The following is a 27,005-nucleotide window of genomic DNA, read 5'->3' on the forward strand; positions in this document are numbered from 1 at the left end:
CAGATTTCCCCTTTGACTTCCTCTGTGATCCATGGGTCATGTGGAAATGAGTTACTTGTGTTCCAGACTATCTTTCCAGAACAGATTCCACTGTAATACCATCGAGGTCAGACGGCATACTTGTGTATGAATCCTTTTCCACTTAGAGACTTGTTGTATGGCCCAGGGGGTCTCTCTTGGCAAGTGTGCTGTGAGCACTTGAGAAAAGCATGTCTTCTGCTGTTCTGGCTAGAGTGCCTGTAAATGCCAACCAGGCCACATGGGTGGGTAGTGTTGTTCAAGTCTTCCAGACCCAGATTTTGTCTGCTGCTCTAAGAATGCTTGAGAGAGGCTACTGAAATCAGACTCTAATTGTAGCTCTGTTTCTCCTTACAGTTCAATCAGGTTTTGCTTCATGTATTTTTCAAGCTCTGTCCTTAGCTACATAAACATTTAGGATTGTTATGCTCCCTTGATGAACCAGATACCTTGATCATTATAAAAGTGACCATCCTATTTCTGGTAATAGCTTTTACTTAGAAGTCCCCCGTCTGATGTTAACACAAGCACCCCAGCTTCCCTGTGATCAGAGCTAGCGTGGTCAGCCACCTTCTTTAACTTTTAAGCTATTTGCGCCTTTATACTTAAAATGGGTTTACTGTAGGCGGGATATGCAAGGTCTTGATTTTTTCTCAGATGTGAAAAAACTTGTCTCTCTGTTTAATGTCATTATTGACGTAAGCAGATTTAAATCTACCATCATACTATTTCTTTCCTTCTTACCCCAGGTGCTCTTTATTTGCCTTTTCCCTATTTCTGCTTTCTTTTGGGGTATTTTTAGGAACCCCTTTTATCTCCTTTTCTGGTTCATTAGCTATAACTCTTTGTTGCGCTTTCAACTGTTGTCCTGTTTATAGCCTACATCTTTAATTTACCCCAGTCTGCCTTAATGGTATTACACCACTTCACATACAGCATGAGAAACACAAAACAGTACTGGTTCTGGGGCTGCTGTAATCAGCTTCTAGAAACTGGGTGGCTAAAGGGGTGCCTGGGTGGCTCAGTGGGTTAAAGCCTCTGCCTTCGGCTCAGGTCATGATTCCAGGGTCCTGGGATTGAGCCCCAAGTCAGGCTCTCTGCTCAGCAGGGAAAGCGCTTCCTCCTCTCTCTGCCTGCCTCTCTGCCTACTTGTGATCTCTGTCTGTCAAATAAATAAAATCTTAAAAAAAGAAAGAAAGAAAGAAAGAAAGAAACTGGGTGGCTGAAAACCACAGGTGTCCGCCCTCTCTCAGTTCTGGAGGCCAGAAGGCCAATATCAATATCACTGGGCCAAACATCAAGGTACTTCCCTCCAGAAACTCCGATGGAGAAGGGCTCCTTGCCTCTTCCAGTATGGCAGTGGCTGGCACCCTTTGGCCTATGGCCTGATCTCCATGCCTATCTTCCTCCATCTTCATGTTGCCACGTGTGCACACATGTGCGTGTGTGTGCTTGTGTGTGTGTGTGAGAGAGAGAGAGAGAGAGAGAGATCTCCCTCTGCCTCCCTCTCATAAGGATACATGTGGCTACATCTAGGGTGCCCCAGGACAACTCAAGATAATCTCTCCATCTCACAACCCTTAACTTAATCACACCCGGAAAGACCCTTTCCCTTCGAGGTACATTTACACAGGATTCAGGGATCAGGACCTGCCATCTCTGGGGGCAGAGGCACTATTCGGCCAACCACGAGCTATGAAACAGCCTTCATGCTAATGTTGTCCCACATTCTGTTTCCGCCTGTCATAAAGCCCCAAAATCCATGGTTATTGTTTTTGCTGCAAGCAATCCATTAACTTTTGAAGAGATGAAAAACAAGGGGGTAAGTCTTCCAGTCACGTGGCACGGTCACCACTTCCCGGCTCTCCAATCCTCTGTGTGGGTCCAGCTTCCTCTCTGATCTTACTTTTCTTCTACCAGAAACACTTTCTCTACTAGTTCTTAGAGCAGCTGCCTGCTGGACATAAACTGTTTCAGCTTTTGCATACGTGACAAGGTCTTGTCTTTACCTCTGTTTTTGAGAGACAGACTGACTGGCTACGCAGTCGAACAATGTTCTCCCTCCACAACTTTACAAATGACGCCCCATTGACTGCTGGCACATATGGTTTCCAGCAAGAAATCTGTAGGCACTCTCACCTTGGTTCAACGTAGCTTTTTTTTTTTTTTTTTAAGATTTTATGTTTTTATTTGACAGCAAGAGAGATCACAAGTAGGCAGAGAGGGAGGGGGATGTAGGCTCCCTGCAGAGCAGAGAGCCCGATGCGGGGCTCGATCCCAGGACTGTGGGATCATGACCTGAGCCAAAGGCAGAAGCTTAACCCACTGAGCCACCCAGGTGCCCCCAACGTAGCTCTTTTGAATGTCTTGTCTCTACGTAACACATTCCATCTTTTCTCTAGCTTCTTGAGTACATAAAATAAAGGAACTGTTTTCATGGTTTTGTACAAACTTTACCATCTGTCCAACTTCTGAGTCAGTTTCAATTGACCCCTAAGAATTTTATTTTCCTGTTTATTTCACTCCTGAAAAGTTTTGGCTGAATGCTAGATCCTGTAACTTCTACCTCATTGGGCACTATATACTACTGAATTCCTATAAACACTCTTGAGCTTTGCTCTGGGAAACAATTATGTTACTATGAAAGAGTATGATCTCAGGTTATGCCTGTAAGCTTTATCAGGCAGGACTAGAATAACATCTTAGTTCAGGGCTAAGTTAGCCCCACCATGAGGGCAAAGCCTTCTGTACACCCCAGCCAAGGCCCAGGAAGCACACCTGTCCACCGTGGCTGGTGTGAACAGGTGTGAACTCCAGCAAGTGTTCCTCCTAATCCTTCCAGGTGATCCTACCCCAGCCGGAAGCCACAGGCACCCACACTTCCATAGGAGTTAAAGACTCAAGGATCAGTCCCTCCACAGGCTCCAGGGATCATTCTGTGCAGCTCTCTTCTCCGGGACTCTCCCCAGCTGGCTGTAGCTGACAGCTCTGTCTCCTTAACAATGCGCCCCACGGCTCTGCCTGGGTTTCCCCTCCCCACAGGACTCCTTCCACACAGTAATAGGAAGAAGTCATATGGCTCCCACACTAGTTTTCCATTTTTCGAGGACTGCTGTTGCTCTTCGCCTAATGTCTGGAAAACCGCTATCACATATATTTTACCCATTATCAATTGTCTTAGGCAGGAAAGTAAATCTGTCTTTGGTATTTATCTTAGCCAGAGCAAATATCTTTCTTAGTATTTTAAACTTAAGTTGTTAATATAGTATTAATAAATTTTCTAATCACAAATACACATTTCTAACAATCATCTTTTATAAAGTTAATTAACATTCCCTTCTATAAGTGTATTTTACTTTTTCAATTCCCCAACTAATAAGTCATTAAGACTATTTTTAATTTTCTAATGGATGAACAACACTTCACTGACATCATCACACATTTTCCCAAGAATAACGTCCTCAGGAGACACTGCCACAAAGATGACCATCTGAAGCTTGATATTTTTGTCAAACTGCCTTTAAAGAAAGGTTGTGTCATGTCTGACAAAAATCCTTAGTATTTCTTAATGTTTATCAATTTGACAGATAGAAGCTAATCTTATTTTTGTTTTAGTCTCTTTCCCCTGACTGGTAAATATGAATATTTTCCCACAGGAAACAAAAAATACATATCAGCTATCAGGTTCACTGGCCCACATATATTTCTTACCTTCTGAACTACCTGGCCATGTTCTTTGCCTACTTTCCTATTAGGCTGATAGTCTTTTCCTTAATGATTTATAATTGCTCTTTATACAGCTATTAAACCTTTGAGATACATGCTGTCAATACTATCCCCAAGTTGAATTTACTTTCAAGTTTAAGGTGGATTTTTATATACTGAACTATATTCCAGTCAAAACAATATTTTCCTTTATATTATTAGCCTTCCTCTTCCTAAAATCAAAAATCCTTTTTTTTAATAATAGTTTTTCTTTTTTTTTTTTTACATTTAAGTAATCGACCTGACATTTAGGTCTGTTTGTAATATGAGGCACAGACATAATTCTCCTCAAGTCATTTGGTTCAATAACCCATCCCTTCACTACTGATACAAAATGTTATCTTTACCATAAACTCACACACAGAGATGCACACATACACTCTCCTTTCTATCCCATACCTTCTTTCATGTCTGACAGCTAACTTAATCTTGTATCACCTCGCACCATACTGCTGACCTGTCAAATCTTCTTTGTAACATTCATGTATTTATTCTTGCAGGTGAACAAGTTCAAAAATACCCCTACTAGAATTCTGATCAAGGCTATTTAAATTTACGGATATATTTAGAGAAAATTCAGCTTTATGATAAAGTCTTCCATTTAGGAAGCAATGTAGTCAACTAAACCTTTCAGGAAAGCCAACAGCCGTCCACATATTTTCTGTGTATTTCTTGTCAGTTCCTTGAAATTTTCTATGTTGGCGCCACTGTGGATTGGATCTTGAACCCTGATATTTTCTGACTGACCTACACTAATATATAGGAAACCTAAAGATTTCTGTATATTTTTACCCAACCACTTTATGAAGGTGCACACGCTTAGATAAGGGTTCCTAGGTATTCCTGAGAGGAGACTTGTTAAGAACAAATTCCCAGACCACATGTGAACAGAAAATATAAGTGTGTTTGGGAAAGAGGGCAGTGAGGTATCTTCATTACTGTACTTCTGACAACTTTTCTGGATGACCATGATGCTGACCCATATTGAGGAACTAGTAAGTTAGACCACCAAATTGGGGGCCGAAGTACACTAATGGTCACAATATCCATGAAGTTTTAGATGACTTCCCACATTAAAAACTCCGGAAGCTACCACTGAAATAACCCCACTGGTTAAGGTTAGTATATCACAGAACCTACAGAAATGTACCAAAGATTTAGTTATATTTATATTCAAGGAGAGATCACAGGAAACATCAGCTATAAAAAAGATTTCAGGGGTGCCTGGGTAGCTCAGTGGATTAAGCCTCTGCCTTTGGCTCAGGTCATGATCTCAGGGTCCCGAGATCAAGTCTTGCATCTGGCTCTCTGCTCATCAGGGAGCCTGCTTCCCGCTCTCTCTCTGCCTACTTGTGATCTCTCTCTCTCTGTCAAATAAATAAATAAAATCTTAAAAAAAAAAAAAAAGATTTCATGAAACTTGTGTGTGTGTATATTATCTACTTGAGCTCCACACTCTGAAATTCCTGCAAAGTATGGAAAGCATCTTAAAAATAAATTATTCTTTGATCTGATGACACCAGAGATGATCTCTCTGGATCCATAAAACATTCCATCAACATGTCCTTCTGCAGAACAAGAAGTATGACTATCAGCATTACTCCATAAAAACAGAAGAAATATACCACTGTTAAAACCACTAATGGCTACCGTTTTGATTTAAGATGGCAAACAGAGCCAAACCAATCCTAAGATGTCCCAACATTCTTTTCTAGTATGAAAATCTAAGCTGACATCAATTCCACTGAGAATGGTCAAAAGAAACTGCGTAAGTACAGAACAGGAAGCATTGCAAGTGGAAAAGAGCTTGTCTCTGGATCCGTAAGCTTTCACAGTGAAATGTTCCTGGACTGCTGGATGCTGGAGGTGAGAGCAGCAAAACTCTGCGGCAGGACAGCAAACATTTGTCAGGGATCGAAGTCACTTCGCATGAAAGCTGTGATACCTGAGAGCTCTGGACGAGACCTGTCACAACTGTAGAGAGCTCTCGCTCCCACATGGCTAACAAACACACATACGCAGTGTCAGCTGATCTCACGAGAACCCTAAAAATCAGGACTTACAGTTCACAAATGCAGCAACAGAGATGGAAAGAAGTTAAATTTATCCAAAATCAGCTGGCTTCTAAGGAGCAGAAAAGGAATTCAAAGCTTTTTTTCCCCTACTTTTATCATAGTGTTGTTTTCTACAACAGCATGCTAACTTAGAATTTTTATTTTCAGCACATACTCTCATTTGTTATTTCATCTGCTTCCCACATTTCTACAAATTAGAGAGAAACAGAAATCATCCAGCACATTTCCCAAACGATGGAACAAGTTCAGCTAAAACAAACTATTATATGAGAAGTCACACTGAAAATATAAAATACAAATGCAAGGTGCCATTAAAAATAACTGAGTCACTAAGTTTCCATCAAGATTAGTATTCTAACAGATTAGAGAGAACTCTTTCCAGATTCCAAGCAGCACAATAACATGAATTATTTATTCCACGAGAAAGAAAAGCGAGGAGAGAAGTATTTCACCCATATCCAATCAAGTAGCAGAATTCAGAAATAGGCATGGTGCACCTGGGTGGCTCAGTGGGTTAAGGCTCTGCCTTCGGCTTGGGTCATGATCTCAGGGTCCTGGGATCGAGCCCCGCATGGGGCTCTCTGCTCAGCTGGGAGCCTGCTTCCCCTTCTCCCTCTGCCTGCCTCTCTGCCTACTTGTGATCTCTATCTCTCTGCCAAATAAATAAATAAAGTCTTAAAAAAAAAAAAAGAAATAGGCACACCTGTCTCCTACTCAGGCCTAGAAAGAGGCCTAAAATACTTACCATCCACAGTCTCTAGGAACAGTTGTTAGAAAGACAGACAATTGAAAGCAAAGAGAATGCGGAGACTTAGCAAAGACCCAAAAGAAGGTGGTGCCTTGAGTTCACCCGAAAAGAAACATGAAGCAAGGGAGACTGGTCTAGTCCACTGCCCAGGGCCCCCACGATCCCCACGCACAGGTGAGCAGGCATCAGCCATGGCTGGGCATGCCTGAATGGCAGCAGAATGCCAATGAAAAGCAAAGGCAAAACATGTCATTGGACAGTCTCCTGTTGTTCCGATTACTGCAATAATGTAAAAATACCAACCAGAAAATTTTTCAGTGTTCACAGTTAGCAAGAGTGCTAAGTAAATATAAACACCCGGTTCAATTATCATAATGATTACAACTGTTGTTTGTAAGTTACAAAAAAGAAACATGACTTCTTATAGTGACAGCCAGAAATATGAGAAAAGGGGCTTTAAATGTCTTAAGAAACCTGGGGAGACAAAGAATATTCTAGCCCATTAGGAACAAAAATAGAGTCTCAATTTTTACTAGAAAGTTCAAAGTGCAATTACCTGAGTGACTGTGCCACTATGTTTTCACATATTGTCAGACAATGGTTCACACGGTCTTTCTTGGTGGCTGAGAGTTCTTTCTTTCTAAAAGAAAACAAAGGAGAAGTGAGTATGTGTTGAATTAGCCACTCCACTGACGTCCACGCATCAGTCACTCATTCCACAGCGCTTCCAGACCACCACGGAGAAACCACACTCCACGCTGGGGGGTGGGCTGGGGTCAGCTCAAGGAGGCACAGATGAGCTCAAGCAAAGGCTTCCTGAACTAGAGGTCTCCACAGAAAAGTCAAGTGATGTCACTGATGCACCCGTTTTTCCCATTTTAGAGGAGAAACTGCAGTGCAGACAGTGACTCGTCCAAGAGCACACCAATGCAGGGGGCACGGGATTCAGGGAAATACAGCATCATCCCTATTCTTCATACCAAACTGCCTCCACTGCTCAAAATCACATTGTAATTGAGGGCAGACCTCATGCTCTCGGGGAGAGACTGATTGCTTCTACACCCAGACAGCTTGGAAGAAGCCTCCTGCAAGGACTTCTGGGGCAACACAAGGAGACAAACAGCCCGCTCAAGATCAGAGTAAAGGGACTTGCTTCCCAACCAAACTTGCAGCTTCAGATGCCTTTGAGGTATGTAACCTTCAAAACAGATGACAGAGAGATGATCCAAAGAGGAACCCCAAAATTAAACCAGGCTGAAGAACTATATTCAGAGAAGTATTTGAGTGTGGTTACCAGTACACTGTACTAGAAACAAACTGGAAGACTACTAGTTTTTGAGGGAATTATATTATCGAAGGGGCAGTGGGTCTAACCTGTGAACACCTGTGACTATTTCATCCCCAGGGCAACCCTCAGGCTCCAAAAAGTGTGTCTGAAGGAAAAGGCTATTACAAACTGTACAATCCAATGAAGGCAACACCTCCAAAAGGCACTTCAGATGTGGCTGGAGAAGAAAAGAGGTAAGGATGAACCAGAAGCCAAAAAGAACAGATCGGGGTTTCAACAAGAAAAGAATCAGGGCCTGAGTGAGACGCCTCCTTCATGGCAAGTGAGGGGCGGGGGGCTTCCCAAGGACTGGCCAACTGGGGTCCATCATTACAGGGACTGGTGAGTGTGTCTTTCCCACTGGTCTCTTTCCTGAACGGGACTTTTACTAATAAGTTAACACTGCAGACTTTCTGCTCGTCATCCGCACAAACACCAATCTTTCCTTCTTGGACACATGCCCCCCAATTAGAAATTCCATTCCTTAGCCTCCCTGCAGGTAGTGAGAGACACACACCTTCTTTCTCACAGATGAAATGTGAATGGAAGCCTCACCTCACCGGCTTACCCTGGGTATCTCCCCATCTAGTCCCTCCAACTAGAACAAACATGCCTAACACCTAGGTTTTGATTGTGCAAATAAAGACAAGAAGATTGCAGAACCAACAGGATGGGAGCAGCCTGGGTCCCTAAGGGACCACAAGAGGTAGAAGGTTCTCACCTCCCATCCTCAGGAGCCACCCACTTCAAAAGTGCTCCAGCGGAAATAACCCAAATATCCTTCACCCAGTGGACGGACGATCAAAGACCCACAAGTGCACGATGGAGCACTGCTCGGCAGAATGCTACCACACACAAGGTGAGTGTCAATATCCCAGACTCTGGGCCACACAGCGGTGGATTCCATCTCTAGCATGTCCTGGGAGAGACAAAACTACAGGGACAGGAAGTGGTCAGTAATTTACAGGGGCTGGAGAGAGGTATGGCAGCAAAGAGGCAGGGGGAGCTTGAGGGAGTGACAAAACTGCTGAACTCCGACTGTGTAGTAGTCACACAGCTATGCATTCGTCAAAGCCCACAGAACTGGATGCTAACCAGGTCCCTGTGCCGTGCATAAATCATACCTCAGTTTAAAGAAGAAAGAAGAGAGTGCTGTGAGAATTAAAATGTTCTCTTCTTTAAAAGACCAGATTAAATTAGAATTGGCCCAGTGTAAGACCGCCACCAAGAAAATTAAAGAACATCGACCGTTTTAAGCATTTAGGAAGCAAACTAACTCACCTATCCATTACCTTTTGATTTCCAAAGTGAAAATCTGCCTAAGGCCTTAAATGAACTGAATTCACATATCAGGGTACCAGAAAAGAGGAAAAAAGTCACCAGCTTCACACTAATTACATGCATGCCTGATGGAGAATTGGCCAGGCCAGTGGAACATTTTAGATACAAATACGAGTCCTAACAAGAACTCTGTCTCCCTCTTCATATATGGGATAAGCCGAAAGAATACAGTGAGCAACGAACAGCACAGCTGTCAAGGCCTGCGCCTGACTTCACAAAGACCTAGCCACGCTGTTGCCCCTCACGAGAACCTGAGTAAACGTTCCTGAAATGAGCAAAAAGTCAAGGACAGAATACGGACCTCACCCAAGAAAATAAAAATACATTCAACTGTTGTCGGTTTCCCTCTTGCTCCTCTTCATGGGGCTCCTGGTAGGGAAAGCCTGTGCTATTCCCCCGGGCTCTCTTCCCAGGCCCCCCCAGCCAGCGTCCAGGCCACTCTGATAACAAGTGCTCTGGCAGTGGCCTCCCCAGGACGACAGACTAAGAGCAAGGCCCACGGCACGTCTCTGTTCCTAGCACTCAGCACAACACCTGCACTTCACACATGTTCATAAAAAGCCGATACGGAAATGGATAAGTCAACATTTTCTGTAGAAGAATAAGTAAAAAGCACATTAAAACAGACTCAAAAGTTCTTGAGTCAGTCTTACAGATAGGATTCAGAAGACAAGCGATAATTACTTTGAATCTAAATTTCTAGAACCAAGAGATGGAAAAAAAAAGAAAAAGTAGAAACAGCAAAGCTACTAAAAAGAAGCAGCAGTGGCGCGATCCCCAAGTGCTAGAGCTCACGGGCTGTGGGAATGCAAGCTGGAGCCCGGGCAATCCGGCCTGCCACACTCTAGACAATCAGATCTCTTAGCAGCACCTTCGATGAATCTTATTCTGAAAAAGAAGACAGTACTCTCTCACGGTCGGCTAAGAAGAAAGCACACATATTCTGAGTTTCTATTCTAACCAGATTAATGATCACTTGCTGGCAATAAAGAAATTTGAATCTTTTCCACACAAAAACAAAGTTCTGCAGACAGTTTTCAAGGGTTCCTAAACTCGCCATCAAAATTCAAACAATAATTAGTAAGTACTTGTTTTGTGTGAGAAGCATAAACACAAACCATCTAATTGTTACCAAATACTTTAATTCTGCTCCATTTTCCTCAAATCCATTGTCATTGCCAACATAGCTAAACGTGCGAAATTGACACACTATCATTAAAGAACTACACAATTTTTTTAGAACTACACAATTTTATGACATCAGAGTCAAACCCTAAAAAATGCCTGCTTAAAAAGGCAGACAAGTGTAACCAAATCCTGTAAAAAGCACTCCCTCTTTTATTACACTGAAGAATACCCACATTTTTAAAGTGTGGGATCAGATTTTACCCACAGACACCCCAACAAAGAGACATTAACCAAAACTATCAGGAACAGGGGAAAAAATAATCCTTCCAGTATTACCTACTGAAAGCGACAAGTGGTTTGTACACAGCGCCATGGGGCGCCCCCTCCCAAACCTGGTCTAACCACGCCCATCAGGACACAGGCTCGGGCTACTTCCCAGATGTCCACATTCCCCAGCCCTCAGGGAACTCTGGCCCCTCAGAATAACTCAGTAGTTTAGGTCTTGCATCTTCAAGCTAAACTCTTTTACACTCTACAGTCCCTGCCTGAAACACCTCCTTCCTACCTTACTTTGTCCAATAAGCAAACTGGGAAATTTAAGAAAACCACAACCACTTCATTCCCCCACAGAATTTAACTTTGACTGATGAACAGAGACATCAGGCTGGTTTGTTCCACGTGGAAAGTAAGTATGGAAATTAAGGTAAAAAGGGAACCGCCTTGTTCTGAGCAGGAACTGGATGAACAGGGCAAGCAGTCCAGACTCTTCCAACTTTGGTAAATGCAATCATGTTAACTTCACCTTCAAAACGCATACAAACTTCAGTCAGCCCCTCTTCTGTACTGAAGTGATCTGCACAGAAACACACATTTGAAAGAGGCGCATAAAAAAGGCCAGGCCCCTAGAGCATGCTAGGACCACATTAAAACAATTACTGGAGAATGAAGTCTAAGAACGGAATTCAAGCCATCTTCCAAATTCTTACTGTTTAATATCATATTATTTTAAGACTTGGCTTGAAAAATGTGGTTCCGGGTTGAGAGCTGGCAGGGGAAAGGCCTGGACTCCACCAGGACTCGAAAAACACTGCTCGGTCTTGGGCTTTTTGGGCTCTAAACACTTACCTTCCCGTGGCATCTGCACAGCCCAGCCAGCGAGCAGGACTGAGGCTTCCCCACACAAACACTGCCCTCCACCCCCACTGCCTCCTGCCGTGGCCCCTTCACTTGCAGCAAGTACAGTACTAATGTGAGTGCCCCTAAAATGTTAGAGCTCCTTCAGACAGATTTTAGGAAGGAGTGGGACACCAGAAGTCACTTTGGAATTATGTGCCATACCTAATTTAAAAATAAAAGTGCTGGGACACCTGGGTGGCTCAGCGGGTTAAAGCCTCTGCCTTTGGCTCAGGTCATAATCTCAGGGTCCTGGGATCGAGCCCCACATCGAGCCTCGCATCAGGCTCTCTGCTCAGCAGGAAGCCTGCTTCCCCCTCTCACTCTGCCTGCTTCTCTGCCTACTTGTGATCTCTGTCTGCCAAATAAATAAATAAAATCTTAAAAATAAATAAAAGTGCTGTTTGATTAGGGGGACCAAGGACTAAGACTACCCAATCCACAGTCTGTGTCATAGAAACGGACCATCAAAATAAAACCTTTCTTGGAGCCCCAGGGTGCCTCAGCGGGGTAAGTGTCTGGATTCTTGATTTTGGCTCAGGTCATGATCTCAGGATAGGGAGATCAAGCCTCCCTGTTGGGCTCTGCACTCAGCACGAAGTCGGCTTGTCCCTCCATTCCTCCCCTCCCTGTTTGCTCTCTCCTGCTCTCTAAAATAAAAATAAATAAAATAAAATAAAATCTTTAAAAAAAATAAAAAACATTAAAAAAAATAAAGCCTTTCTTACTGGCGATCTAACCAAATACAGTTAACAATCACTACCTTAAAAAGGTGCATTTCAAAAAACCAATGGGTTAAGCTAAATGAAAAGTCTTTTCTTCATTTGTGTATGTTTTTAGTTCTATACAATTTTATCAGCTGTGTATATTTATGGATCCCCCACAGACACCCAACATTTCCATCACCACAAGGGCTTCTCCTAGAGCCACAGCCACATCCCTCCCCTCCTCTCTATCCACCACACTCTCCCTAACCCTGGCGACCTCTCATCTAGTCTCCTTTCCTAAAACCCCATGATTTCAAAAATGTTACATATTAAAGAGTTTGCACCCTTTCAGGAGTGGCTATTTTCACTGGCATGACTTCCTTCAGAGTCGCCTAAATTGTGGCAGGTGTCTGGAGCTGAACAGTATACTTGTCGGAGTCCAACTGCCAGGTCAAATGATGATTGCACACTCTGTTCTACAAGAAACTGCCGGACTATTTTCCAGAGTAGACATACCCTTCTGTATGCCCACCAGCAATGATTAAGTGACCGCCCAGTTTTGTCCGTGCCAGCATTTGGTTCTGTCAAAGTGACCGTTTAGAAATGTAAATCAGAACACTTGTTTCACCACACAAGTATGCATCTGGGCAGAATAAAGTCCTTACTGCACTGGTGCACAAAGCCCCATTTGGCTGACCTTCATCTCTAATCTCCCACCACTCTAACCTCATCTCCTATTTCTGCCCTTCATTTTGCTCCAGCCGCTGGCATCCTTACTATTCCTCAAATACGAACGCACACTCAGTTCTCTGTTGTCTCCCTGAATCTCTTCTCCCAGATACCCAAACAGCTTGCTCCCTCCACTCTGCTCTAGTAGAGCCTTCTCGGTGCACTTAAGCCCTACATAAAATTACACACCTCTTCTCCCTCTTACTGTTTTGTTTTCTCCATCGTATTCGTCACCACTGGTCTTGCTCACTGCTGTAACCCCAAGACCCAGAAAACGGCCAGGCGCAAAACCAGCACTTGGCTGAAGGGCTCCTCCCAGGTCATCAAGTCCAGTCCCTACTTAAGTCCCCACTCCCCCTGGGAGCTCTTCCAGCCCACTGTGGCTCATGTGTCAGGGTTACAACCCACTTTGGGGCTGCACGAATTAAAGCAGCCAGAGGCAATATGTAATGGATGAGTGTGGCTGTATTCCAGTAACACTTTATTGATGACATTGAAATTTGAATTTCATGTAATTTTCATATGTCACGAACTATTATTATTATCAACCATTTAAAGATGTGAAAACATTTCTTAGCTTGCAAATGGGAGCAAAACAGGCAGGCTGTAACTTGCATATCCCTAGATTAAATATGATCGGACCACTTTTGTGAAGTATTTATTTTCTAGTTACTTTCTATTAACTAGTTTAAAAAATTATATAAGTTACACATAACTATATCGTAAAACATTTTCAAAGAGCACAGATCTATCCTAGTCTCATTCCCTAAAAATGACAATTATTAAACTTCTTTTTGTCTTCTCTGATTTTTAATACACATTTAAGCATTTAAACATGTTTCTTTTTGTTTGCATGACTGAAATCACCCTGAATTTCTCCAAGAGCAATAATATCGTAGACATTGTTCCATAGCCATACATGTAATTCTTGCTAATTGCTGTATAATAGTGTAGAATTTCCTATTTGTTTATTTATTTGGAGGTGAAATTCACATAACATAAAATGAAGCATTTTAAGGTGTATAGTTCAGTGACAGTTCATGGACAAGAATTTTTCTTTTTTAGAAGGACTTGGAACTGTAAAGGCAGAAGAAGTCTTGCGTCGTCCTGACTTTCAAATGGCCTGCTGACATATTCTCTCCACCTAAGAGAGTCCCCACCCCTGCTACCTCTAGTTCCTGAAAGTGAGCCAGCCATCTGCTAAACTACCTTGGAGTGGTCAGTCCAGCCTCAAAATATTGGTCTTATTCAGACAAGAAGGAAAAACGAAACACTGCGTAAGACAGTGGTCAGCGTGCTGAGCTGACTCAGCTCAGGTGCTGGAGTGCGGTTCAGAGACATGATCTGCTGTAGGACCTTGCTGCTCGGGCCAGAGTTCGCTGTTGCTTGCGAGCTTATGAGGAGTACAGACCCTTTCCTCTACCTGGGATGTACCGAAGCAGAGTCTGCATTTTGGCAAGTCCTGCCAGCAATCTGTATGCACCCTGAAGCTTGAAGAGCTGCACTGGGGATGGCCGAGCTCCGTAGCTAGCACTGCCGTCAGCATGTGGGAGGGAAGACTTGGGCTGCTTGTGTAAGGGCATTACTGACACCGTGTCACTTCTCTTTCCAGGGCCATCAAGCATTCGTGCCTCCCCAAAGTGGGTTGTAACCCTGACACATGAGCCGCAGTGGGCGGAAGAGCTCTCAGGGGGAGTGGGGACTTAAGTAGGGACTGGACTTGATGACCTGGGAGGAGCCCTTCAGCCAAGTGCTGGTTTTGCGCCTGGCCGTTTTCTGGGGTTACAGTTTCTGGGGTTATAGCAGTGAGCAAGACCAATGGTGACGAATACGATGGAGAAAACAAAACAGTAAGAGGGAGAAGAGGTGTGTAATTTTATGTAGGGCCTAAGTGCACTGAGAAGGCTCTACTAGGGCAGGGTGGAGGGAGCAAGCTGTTTGGGTATCTGGGAGAAGAGGTTCAGGGAGACAACAGAGAGCAGGTGAGTAGTTGTGAGAGACACTGTGCCCACAAAGCCTAAAAACGGCCCCCTCTCTGACTTTACGTAAAAACTTTGCCAATGTACATAAATCAGAAGACTTGACATGGTTAAGGTGCCAATCCCCAAATCAATCTACAAATTCAATGCCATCCCTACCAGAATCCTAGGTGGCATCTTCATAGAATTTGATGATCTGATCTTATAACCATATGGAAACTCACAGGGCCCAGGATAGCCAAAACTATTAAAAAAGAACAAAGTTGGAGGACTCAAATTTCATGATTTGAAATTGTGATTAAAAACAAACAAACAAACAAACAGGGGCACCTGAGTGGCTCCGTGGGTTAAAGCCTCTGCCTTCAGCTCAGGTCATGGTCCCAGGGTCCTGGGATTGAGCCCCGCACTGGGCTCTCTGCTCAGCGGGGAGCCTGCTTCCTCCCCTCTCTCTCTGCCTGCCTCTCTGCCTACTTGTGATCTCTGTCAAATAAATAAATAAAATCTTTAAAAATAAATAAATAAATATAAAAATAAAAGACAAACAAACACTTGATGTCTGTGGTCATCAAGACTGTACTTGTATTGGTAGACCAACTGAAAGTCCAGGGGCACCTGGGTTTCTCAGTCAATTAAGTGTCTGACTTTGGCTCAGGCTCACGATCCCAGGGTCCTGAGATCCAGCCTATCATCAGGCTCCCTGCTCCTCAGGGAGTCTGTTTCTCCACCTGCCTCTGCTGCAGGTGCCCCCTCGTGCTCTCCTGCTCACTCACACTCTCTCTGTCAAATAAATAAAGAAAATCTTAAAAAAAAAAAAAAAAAAAAAAAAAGGACTGAAAGTCCAGAAATAAATGCATACACTTACAGGCTATGCATTTTAAACAAGGGTTCCCATACAATCCAACGGGGAAAGAAACATCTTGTCGATGAAAGTGCTGGGACAGCTGGGCAGCCTCACACCAAGGAATGAAGGTCCCTAACCTCACACCGTATAAAAGTTACCTTAAAATGGATCCAATGTAAATATAACACTCTAAAACTCTTACAAGAAAACACAGGAATAATACATCTCTGTGACCTTGAATTAGGCAAGTTTCTAGCTCTTACTCTTAAGGCACAGCAACCAAAGACAAAAATAGAAACTGGACTTCATCAAAATTGAAAACTTTTGAGCTTTCAAAGGGCACTACCAAGAAAATGAAGAGAGAATCCACAGAAAGGAAGAATGTTTCAAAAATCACATATCTCATGTGTCCAGAATACATAAAAAATGGTTTCAATTCCACAATAAAAAGACAAATTATTCAACTTTAAAAAAATGGGCAAGAATGAGGACAGGGCTTACAAAATAAGTGTAAGACTGGGGCGCTTGGGTGGCTCAGTCAGTAGAGCGCACAACTCTTGAACTCGGGGTCCTGAGTTGGAGCCCCACATTGTGCATAGGGAAGGGGAGGAAAGGGGAGAAGGGGAAAAGAGGGAGAAGAAAGGAAGTTAGAAAGGAAGCGGTCGTGTCCCTCATCTCGTTCAGCCTCCTCACACAGACTCACGTGGTCTTAGAATGAACTCCCACCTATGTAAGCCACCGCAGCAGGGGTTCCCGTTATTAACAGCTGAATATATCCTGACTAAGAACACGAACCTCAGCTAAATCACCTCGCATTTAGCAGAGAGGAATAAGTCCCTTCAGTTCTACCTTCGAATTCAGTCATGTTTCACCATAGCTTCCCAACTGGCTTCCTGCTTCTGCCTGTGCTCCCCTTCACTCCATTCTCAACCAGTATTCACTGTAAAATGGAACTCAAATCCTTCCCTTTCTCCCCCCATTCCTTCCTCCAGGATAAACGCTGATGTCTTTAATCCACCTACAAAGTGTGCTGCTCCAACTCCCTCTGGGACCCCACCCACTACTGAGAGTCTCTCACTCACTAATTCAACCAACAGAACCAACCTCTCCTTGGTATTCCTCAAACAGGGGGCCTTGGGACCTGTTCCCCTGCCAGGAACGCCCTCCTCCATACACCTTCACTGCTCTGTCTTTGACCCCCTCCAGGTGTTGACTCTAAAGCCACAATCTCAGTGGCCCTTTCCCTGGACACCCTATCTAAAATGTCAACACCTTATCAACGCTGACATTTCCTACTTCCTTTTTTTTTTTTAAACATTTTTATTTTTTATTTATTTGAGAGAGAGTATGAACGAGGAGAAGGTCAGAAGGAGAAGCAGACTCCCTGTGGAGCTGGGAGCCCAATGTGGGACTCGATCCCGGGACTCGATCCCGGGACTCCAGGATCATGACCTGAGCCGAAGGCAGTCGCCCAACCAACTGAGCCACCCAGGCGCCCCCATTTCCTACTTCCTTTTCCTGCTTTGCTGCTCCTCCTTCATTTACCACTCTCTCATAAACCCATGTTCTACTTTTCCGTCTTGTTTACTGTCTATGTCCCTCCCTGAAATGAAAACTTCCCAAGGCAAGAACTTTATCTGTTGAGGCTGCAACCCTGCAGCTATGACCACAGAGGCATTCCTTAGATGTTCAGTAAACATCTACAGATGAATGAAGAATTAAAGTCAGGGGGAAACCAGGTGGGACTCTGAAGGACGGTAAGAAAGTACCTAATGCAAATGTCAACTGCCTCATAATTCCAGTTAGGACCATCCCCGCCCCTGGCACCCCCCTGCAGGCCAACCCTGCTTAGACAGTAGCCAGTCCACCCCGGCACCCCTGCACCCTCCATGCTGAGCAGCGAGCAGGCACTCAGACACTTCAACTGAAGCCCACGCACGGCTGTGACACTGCAGCTCCACACAACAGAGGAGAACCGTAAAAATAGAACAGACACTTAAATTGTTTTTGGACAATTCTTACTTTGGCAAATGGATTTTCAGCTGAAGCACCTGAACAGAAATGCCAAAATCCAAACTTGCAAGCAGAGTTTGTTACTCAAAATTAATGAATACCTGCTTTCTCAAAGGCAAAGGGTCTACAAATATGATATTTATGCATTTTATTTAAAATAACTACAATAAGGCCAATGTAGTTGATTTCAGAGCATGCTAAGAAGCTTTAAAGGTTACTATTCTGAAATACTTCTGTTCTAAATAACTTAAAACCTGTCTCCATATGTGCATGGTTTGTACCTGTAAGGACACACAAGGAGGAAGGAGAATAGTGCTTGCCTCTGGGGACAGAGTTAGGTACTCAGGAGAATGGAGCGGGAGAGAGACATTTTAATTATTACCTTTTTGTAATTTTAGAATTTGCATCATGGGAGTGTACTACTTACATGAAAATAATAGATACACTTTTAAAATAAGTCAATCACATAATACCTTAAAATAAAGTAATAAAACAGCATCTATCTACTTTTGTCAAGGCAGTTTGAGAAAGAAACCTCTTTATAGCCATATTTTGAAGATAAGCAAATTCAGGTTCTGTCAAATCAGCATAAGAAACAGATGGCAGGGGCGCATGGGTGGCTCAGTTGGTTAGCAGTCTGCCTTGGGCTCAGGTCATGATCCTGGGGTACTGGGATGAGCCCTACACCTGGTTCCCTGCTCTGCGGAAAGCCAGCTTCTCCCTCTGCCCCTCCCCCTGCTTGTGCTCTCTCTCATGATCTTTCTCTCTCAAATAAATAAATGAAATCTTAAAAAAAAAAAAAAAGTTTTTCTCTAAGCACCCAAGCAGGTTTTTTACCTCTCAGAAGAAAAATTAATTTATTTATACATTTTATTTCTAATTTAGATAAGTCAGTATTACTCCCCAAATTCTCATCTTCTATTTAAACTCTCAGGACAGACAAACCATAAAAGACTCAATCTCACAAAACAGGCTGAAGGTTGCTGGGGGGAGGGGGGTCGGGAGAGGGTGGTGGGGTTATGGACATTGGGGAGGGTATGTGCTATGATGAGTGCTGTGAAATGTGTAAACCTGGCGATTCACAGATCTGTACCCCTGGGGATAAAAATACATTATATGTTTATAAAAAAATTAAAAAATTAATTTAAAAAAAAACCTCTCAGAACATAGCAAGGATCACATCAGAAACATAACGAGTAAGAAAATATTACTAAAAATGAGAGGGATGGGCACCTGGGTGGCTCAGTCATTAAGCGTCTGCCTTCCGCTCAGGTCATGATCTTAGGGTCCTGGGATGAAGCCCAGCATCGGGCTCCCTGCTCCGCGGGAAGACTGCTTCTCCCTCTACCGCTTCCGCTCCCCCTGCCTGTGTTCCCTCTCTCGCTGCCTCTCTCTCTGTCAAATAAATAAAATCTTTTTTTAAAACCCTAAATAAATAGATAGATAAATATGAGAAGGAGCTTCTTAAAGGGGCTGCCCCTTGAACACTGTCCTCACTAAATGCCGCCTTGTGCACATCCAGATGGAGGATGCAAAGCCCCAGGGGGAGAGAAAGGCCTCGAGGAGACTTCGGGGGTAAAGCACGTGGGTTCTGGGGAAGATATGGTCTCCAGGCCCAAGCAGCAGACCCCTAGCTTTCAAACAGTAGCAGGCCATGTCCAAAGAAGGAAAGAGGAGACGCCCATGGGAGCCGCAGGCAAGCTGGACCACAGCGCTGGTGTAATGCGCATCCTCATCCCGGCAGCAATTAACCTCTCCCTCCGCAACGGCTGGTTTGTACGTCCAGCTGAAGACAGGCACGAAACTAAAGGCCGACTCCTCCTAATACTCAAGTCAATTTTATTCTCTCTCACGTCTTAATAACAACCTCCTAAGCAGCTCCCCATTTACTTGGCTCCCACTACTCAAGGGCCTGCAGACCAGCTGTAGCTGAGACCGCGGGTCTCTTCCCAACTCTACCCATGCGATTCCCGGACTAGCCGACACGCCTCGAGAATGCGGGAAGCCAGCTTCGAGGCACCGGCGGCTCCAAGAGCCCCCTGGACCGGAATCCCGCTGGGCCGGGACCGCAGTCCGCCATCCCCGCCCCCGGCGGCCTCCAAGCATGATGTCATCACCCCCTCCCAGCGCCCCGGCTCCCAAGCCCGGCTGATCGCGAGGTGTCCGGGACCTCAGCGCCCCTCCCTCGCGGGGATGCCGAGAAGGAAGGGAAGTGGCGGTCTCGGCTCAAGGCACAGCCCGGTCCCCGCAAATACAAAGCAGCGAGTTCCTCCCCTAACTTCGCACGCCGGGAGAGGCGGGGGTCCGCGGCCGCCTGCGGACCCGGACAGGGCCCCGGCACCGGGTTAAGGGCGACGATGCGCGCCGAGTCCGGGGGCCACGGGGCCGGGAGCTGCAGCGGGGCGGTACTCACGGTCGGTGCAGTGGCTCCTCGGCCACGGCCGGGCCGGGGGGCGGCGGGGGCGGCGGGGGCGGCGGCGGCTGCGGCTGAGGCGGCGGCGGCTGCGCCTGCGGCAGCGGCTGAGGAAGCTGAGGCGGCGGCGGCTGCTGCTGCTGCTGCTGCTGCTGCTGTTGCTGCTGGAAGGACTTGAGGGATTCAAAGGCCTTCATGAGCTTCTCCAGGGTCGCCATGGCGGCCTCCCGCCCTGCGGGGACAGCCCCCCAAGCCCTCGAGCCGACCCGCGGCGCCGCTCAGCAGCGCGGCAATGAATGGGGCTCGACGCCGCCAACAGGAGCGGAACCGAGGCGCCCGGCCATCTTGGACCCGTCCCGGCAGCCCTCGCGGCCGTGCGTCCCTCGACGCTGCGCCGGCGGGGTGGGGCGGGGCCAGACCGGGCCAGCAGGATTGACAGCCAGTGGCGGCGACCTCTGCCAATGGCTGGCTGAGGCGCCGGCCCGCCCCCCGCATCCGCCGGCTGGGCTCCCAGGGCAGCTGGTCTGCTGAGATCACAGCACCACTCTCGGGTCGGGGCGGGCCGAGGGCGAGGGGCGGGGTAAGGAGCGGGGCGGGGTAGGGGGGGCGGAGCGGAGGGTGGTAGGCGGGGCAGGGGGCGCGGCAGGGAAACACTAGCGGCGGGAGAGGCGGGGCGCGGCGAGGCGGAGGACGGGGCGGAGCAGGGGGCGCGGCGGGAGGCGCGGGGCGGGGCGAGGTAGAAGACGGGGTGTGGTCGGGGCGGAGAAAACCCCAGCGCCGGGAGGGGCTGAGCAGAGGACGGGGGCGGGGCAGAGGGCACAGCGAGAAGGGCGGGGCGAGGCGGGGAAAGGGGTGCGGCGTAGAGGGCGGGGCGCGGCGGAGGTGGGAGGAGGGGCCGGGGGCGCAGCGGAGAAAAACCCCTGAGAGGGAAGGGGCTGGGCAGAGGACGGGGGCGGGGCAGAGTGCTTGGCGAGAGGGGCGGGACGCTGCGGGGCAGAAGGCGGGGCGGGGGCGGGCCAAGGGGCGGGGTGCGGCAGGGGGCGCGGTGGGGAAGCACCTGCCCCAGGAGGCGCCTGGCAGAGGCCGGAGGCGGGGCGCGTCCGGGAAGGTCCCCCTGCGCAGGTACCCTTGTCGCCTCTGCCTGGGGTCGCAGGGAGGACGGGCGGTGGGCTGGGAGCCGGCGCGCTCGGCCAGGCGCGCGCTGAGAGAGGGACTCAGCCGTGCGGGGAGGAAGGGCGAAGGGCGGAGTGCGTGAGCCCGGTCCAACCCGAGGTGCGCGTCGGGGAGGCAGGGAGCCCAGGCGCCACCCCTTGCTGAGCCTGCCTGCGGAGGGCAAGAAGGACTTAGGGCAGGCACGGGCCAAAATCTACGGGTCAGTGCCTGCTGCCTGCAGAGGCTGTGGCTGGCGCAGCGAGAAGCAGCCTTGACCCGAGAGGCACCACCCACAAGAACCACTGCCCGACCCTAATGGGGCATCTTCAAGGAGAGTAGCCTTCCCCCTGGTCCCGGCTGTCTTATACCTTATCCTCACATAGTCTTTCTCTATGTGTGTTTGGGTCCTGACCCCTTCTTCCTATAAGAATACCCACAGGCCATATTGGATGAGGGCCCCCTCTGAAGACTTCATTTTATCTTGATCACCTCTGTATAAAGGCTCCATCTCCAAATACAGTCATAATCCAAGATGCTGACACCTCCTGATTGGACACACCTGTGTGAGGATGGTCGCTGGCTACAGCAACACTGGGAACAAAAACGTGGAAACAACTGAAGGAGCGACTGCATGAATCAAGGTACATTCACATGACGGGAAACTATGCAGTCATTCTGATCCTGTTTGAGGAGAGTGCTCATGACACAAAGGTGTGCAATGCATGAGCAGACCGCCATGGATGGCAGGAACCCCCCCCCCCCCATTTTTTCTTTTTTAAAGAAAGACAAAAACAATCCACATATACATGGAAAAGGGATCTGGTCATTAAGTCTATAACAGTGACTCTCTGTGAACAAGGAAATTATAGGTGATTTATATCTTAGTCCTTACACTTTTCTGTATTTTTCAAGTCTTCTGCAACAAAAATGTTACTGTTTGGGGAGGGGATGTAAAAGGATAGGTTTGGGTGGGGAGCTAGAAATGAAAACCAAGCAACACACCTGTGGTGATCCTGCAGACGGAGGGGGGAGGTTTTGGGGTTTTTTTTAAAGATTTTATTCATTTATTTGACAGAGAGATCACAAGTAGGCCGAGAGGCAGGCAGAGCAAGGGGGGGGTTGGAGCAGGCTCCCCGCTGAGCAGAGACCCCCCCAATGCGTGTCTTGATCCCAGGATACTGAGATCATGACCTGAGACAAAGGCAGGGGCGTAACCCATTGAGCCACCTAGGCGCCCCAAGAGGGAAATGTTTAAAGGTCCCAGTGGCCCCAACAGATGGGGTACTGCAGCTGGGGGCAGGCACCCACTCTGAACCCGAAAGCAGGTAGGAGCCCGTGGGGCATGAGGCAGAGCCACAGGGAACAAGGCGAGTGGGCCAGGAGCTCCCAAGGGTGCCTTGGTGGCTCCTGTCTGTCTCCCCTGAAGCTTCTTCCAGTTGAGAGTGTCATTGCTGCGTATTTGAATTCTATTTAAGTACACACGCATACCACAGAGGACACAGACACAATCATGGCTGGTTTGCACACTCAGATTTGTTCAAATCAACTCCCATATTTACCCTTTTTCTTACTCTTCCTTCCCTCCTACATCTCCAATCTTCCCTCTGGGCTCATTTTCCTCTGCCAGGAAAAGACCATATGGAGTTGTTTTTAGTGGACCTTTTATTGCTGAAATCTGTTTCAGTTTTTCAGAAAAAAAAAATCTCTACTTTGTCTTTATTCTCAGTGGATTTTTGGTTGGGTATAGAATCCGAGGTTGGCAGATACTTTTCTGCGGCAGATGAAAGATTTGGATTTCACTGTCTTCTGCTTTTCGTTCTGGCTGTTGACAAGTCAGTTGTTGTTTAAAGGTCACTCCTCTGAGCGTGATGTCTTTTTTGCCCCTCTGTCTGCTTTTAGCATCTTCTCGCAGTCTTTGGCTCACTGTACTTGCACTGTCCCATGTCTCAGTGTGTACAGAGAGACGAGCCTGCCTCTTGACAGTGATCCCGGGGATCCTGGTCAATCTGTGACATAGCAGTCGGCTGCCCAGCAGGAAGCGCTCGAAAGTCTGGCTGATACCCATTCTGGAAGTTCTGGAATGCTCAATCCCTGGTGAGAGATGTCTGGGACCAGGATATTCTTTTCAGCAGCAGAGCCACTGCCCAGAGCCTAAACTCAGCCAGCACTGGACATATAGCCAGGTGCTCCCTGTTCCCTTCAAGTCCCTGCAGACACTCATGATGACAGGGAGCATAGCCCCACACTTCGGCAACATGTGGCTATCAAGCATTTGAAAGGTAATAATTCTGCATTAAGATGTGCTGTAAACTGTAAAATACACACCAGATTTCAAATAACTTCATACAAAACAATGTAAAACATCTCATTCTGTGTATATTGATGACATGTAGAGGTAATATTTGTGTATATTGGGTTAAACACAAGATGACTCAAAGCAGTTTATTTTTACTCTCTAAAGATGACATATGTGAGTCACATATTTTATGGGATGGCTGTGGTGTGAGGTCAGCTAGAATCCACCTGGCCCTTTAGGAAGGAGGCCTCACAGGTGGGGCTTGTCCTGGAGTCCATTGTCTCTGGGGGGCTGGGTTTGGTCACTCAGTAAAGGTGGTGACTGCCAGATCTCCCCACCATGAGGGCACATTTTCCTCCATAATTAGTAAGTCCTTGGTGGTGGTTCCCTACAGTTCTCTGGACCTCTGAGAATGTCCCGCCACCTGGAAGCCTTCCACCCGTGGGTCTGGCATCCCTGGTCTACCCCAGCCTGAGTCATCTTTCAGGCTGGGATTTAAGAAGTGGTGTCTCTTGCAACTCCCTTGTTTCTTCTGCCCTAAGCTCCTCACACTTCTCTCTGAGGAAGAGCTCTCCTCCCCCATATCGCATCCATCCGTTCCCTTCCTTTTCTCCTCTGAATCTTAAAAATTATACGTCATAACCAGTTTCATCATAATTCTTTTGTTGCAGCTCGAATCATCCCCAGTTCAACAGAAGCCCCTTCAAGGTAGCTCCTGTGTCCCTTTGCCACATCCCATCATTCCTTGAGCACTTTCTTGTTTTATGTCACAGCAAGATGCTCCCAGCCCATCCTCCCCTCCTCAAACCTGGAATCAGCCACTTCTCTAAGAAGCCCTGACTCCTCGGAGGGGAGAGTGGTCTTTAGAAGCCAAGAACTGGGAGCCAGGTGTGCTCATCACTGTGGGGGCGTCATTGCTTCTGGGCCTTTCAGAGAACAGAGTGGGGGAATTAGGAGCTTATATTCCAATTCAATTATTTTCATTCTTTCTTATTGTATTAAAATACACAGAAACATTTTAGCCATTCCTAAGTGGACAGTTCGGTGGCTATAGGTACACATTAATTCAAATTTATATTACAGGACTCTTGATGTCTTTAAAATGCATCTTACAAAGAATGTAAAGTCAGAGTATCTCTCATTTTCTCTCTGATCCTGTTTCCTTCTGGTTTATTTCATTTTTGTCCTTGGCTGATTTCATTCCTCTTATCTCTGCCCCCTTACTATGCTCTTGGTTATAAGCTCTCGGGACCCTGGTAATTTAGTATCCATGAATGAGGTGAAGATCTTCTTCAGGATTTTCTTTGGTTCAGTTAACTGTCCATTACTCAGATAATTGGGATTAGATGAGATCAAGAGGATGGACCCCCACAACTGGGTCAAGAGAGACCTTGTTTCCCCTCTCTACTCTCAGCCATGTAAGGACAAAACTGTGGGAAACACATTTCTGTTGTTTATAAGCTGTCAGGTTCAGGGTGTTCTGCTACAGCAGCCCAGATGTACTTAAGATAGGGCCCTAGTTCTTGATGACCGTATAACTAGGACTAAGAACATCGTAAAGTTACGATCATGTCTTTGATTTCCTGCTAAAAGCTCCAGCCTGAGGAGGAGGGTCAGGAAGACTTCAAAGACACCTGGCTGGCAGTGACTGCTGTGTTATTAAGCAAGGTCTACATGGGGTGTAATACTCCTTCCGCTAGAACAGCTCTGTTCTTTCCTGAGCAAAATCTCTGACATCCATTCATCCCCTTATTAGATGATCAACATTGGAAATTCCACGTCCTATTTAAAACCGTGCCTTTAGGAGCTGCCGGGTCATGACACAGAACAAGCAGATGCACCTTCAGGGCAGAGTGGGCTCTCCACTGGGCTCCCACTCCCACGGAGAAGGGGAAGAAATGCGTCCTGATGATAAAGAAGAGTGTTCAGAGAACTTCAGTTAAATGCTCAGCGACCTGCAGTTAAGAGAAATAACACATGGCAGGGCACCTGGATGGCTCTGTGGGTTAAAGCCTCTGCCTTCTGCTCAGGTCATGATCCCAGGGTCCTAGGATCGACCTGCATCAGGTGCTCTGCTCAGCAGGGAGCCTGCTTCCTCCTCTCTCTCTGACTGCCTCTCTGCCTACTTGTGATCTCTGTCTGTCAAGTAAATTTATAAAAAAAGAAAGAAAGAGTAACACACGGAAGTTGAAGAGAAAGGGGCCAGAGCCTGGTTGAGCAGAAGGCCTCTGAGATGGGCTCAATTCAGAGTTGGGATATAAGAGAAGGGAATCTTAAGACTTCAGAGAATGAGTTAAAGGTCAATCTTTCTCACTCCACATGCCTCGCTCCCTAGACAGGAAACCACAGACCCAGGAGGGGAGGCGGCATGCAATCCCATGGTGTGTTCGGATCCCCACGTCCTGACCTTGACAATGCAGCTGAGGTGAGTGCTCACGGCAGGTTTTGAGTCAGCAAAGTCAAGAACAGCACATTCGAGGTTCAGTAGGAGCCTAAGAGGGCAAGCAAAGATTAGAGAGTGTGCTCACGGGGACTGGTAAAGACACAGGACTTCCAAAAACTGCTAGTTATAACAAATCCTGAATTACTTTCCCGAAGAGTAACTTGGCAGCACCCATCAAAAGATGTAAGGACGGGGCGCCTGGGTGGCTCAGTGGGTTAAAGCCTCTGCCTTTCGCTCAGGTCATGATCCCAGGTCCTGGGATCGAGCCCCGCATCAAGTTCTTTGCTTGGCAGGGAGCCTGCTTCCTCCTCTCTCTCTCTCTGCCTGCCTCTCTCCCTACTTGTGATCTCTATCTGTCAAATAAATAAACAAAATCTTAAAAAAAAAAAAAAAAAAGATGTAAGGACAAGGGGCGCCTGGGTGGCTCAGTGTGTTAAGCCGCTGCCTTCGGCTCAGGTCATGATCTCAGGGCCCTGGGATTGAGTCCTGCATCAGGCTCTCTGCTCAGCAGGGAGCCTGCTTCCCTCTCTTTCTGCCTGCCTCTCTGCCTACTTGTGATCTCTGTCAAATAAATAAATAAAATCTTAAAAAAAAAAAAAAGATGTAAGGACACAAACCACTTAACTTAGCATGGTCTTAGGAGGGCTGCTCTGGGGACAACATTATTAGATAAGCATTCAAAGATGGAGCCCAAAAATGTTACTGAAGCAATGTTAATACCGAAAAGATGAAACAACGTCAACGTCCAACAAGAAGGCAGTGGTAAAAGCCTTTGTACCTTGTGTATTAGAACAATGCCAAGGAGCCATTAAAAATGACACTTTCAGGAAGACGTGGGGAAACGGGAAGCCTATGCA

The 27,005-nt window shown here is 46.6% G+C and overlaps 1 protein-coding gene and 1 long non-coding RNA gene across 4 annotated transcripts in view; one reads left to right on the forward strand and one right to left on the reverse strand.

Moving 5' to 3' along the window:
- Window positions 1-20,721, reverse strand: part of HTT (huntingtin) — a 142,687-nt gene extending 121,966 nt beyond the window's left edge. For all 3 annotated transcript variants that reach the window (XM_045990446.1, XM_045990439.1, XM_045990429.1), the window contains exons 1-2: window positions 20,258-20,721; window positions 7,163-7,246 (exon numbers count right to left, since the gene is read on the reverse strand). In XM_045990446.1, the coding sequence (XP_045846402.1) occupies window positions 7,163-7,246; window positions 20,258-20,475 (302 nt within the window). In that variant the 5' untranslated portion in view covers window positions 20,476-20,721. The remainder of the gene's footprint in view (window positions 1-7,162; window positions 7,247-20,257) is intronic.
- Window positions 20,722-21,279: 558 nt separating this feature from the next.
- LOC123931109 lies at window positions 21,280-26,131 on the forward strand. Its single transcript, XR_006816220.1, has 3 exons — window positions 21,280-21,379; window positions 21,911-22,050; window positions 26,041-26,131. It is a non-coding gene; the product is annotated as an uncharacterized LOC123931109 (long non-coding RNA).
- Window positions 26,132-27,005: the final 874 nt, after the last annotated feature.

The sequence above is a fragment of the Meles meles genome, chromosome 2 (assembly GCF_922984935.1).
Source record: "Meles meles chromosome 2, mMelMel3.1 paternal haplotype, whole genome shotgun sequence".
In the NCBI taxonomy this organism is placed as follows: Eukaryota; Metazoa; Chordata; class Mammalia; order Carnivora; family Mustelidae; genus Meles; species Meles meles.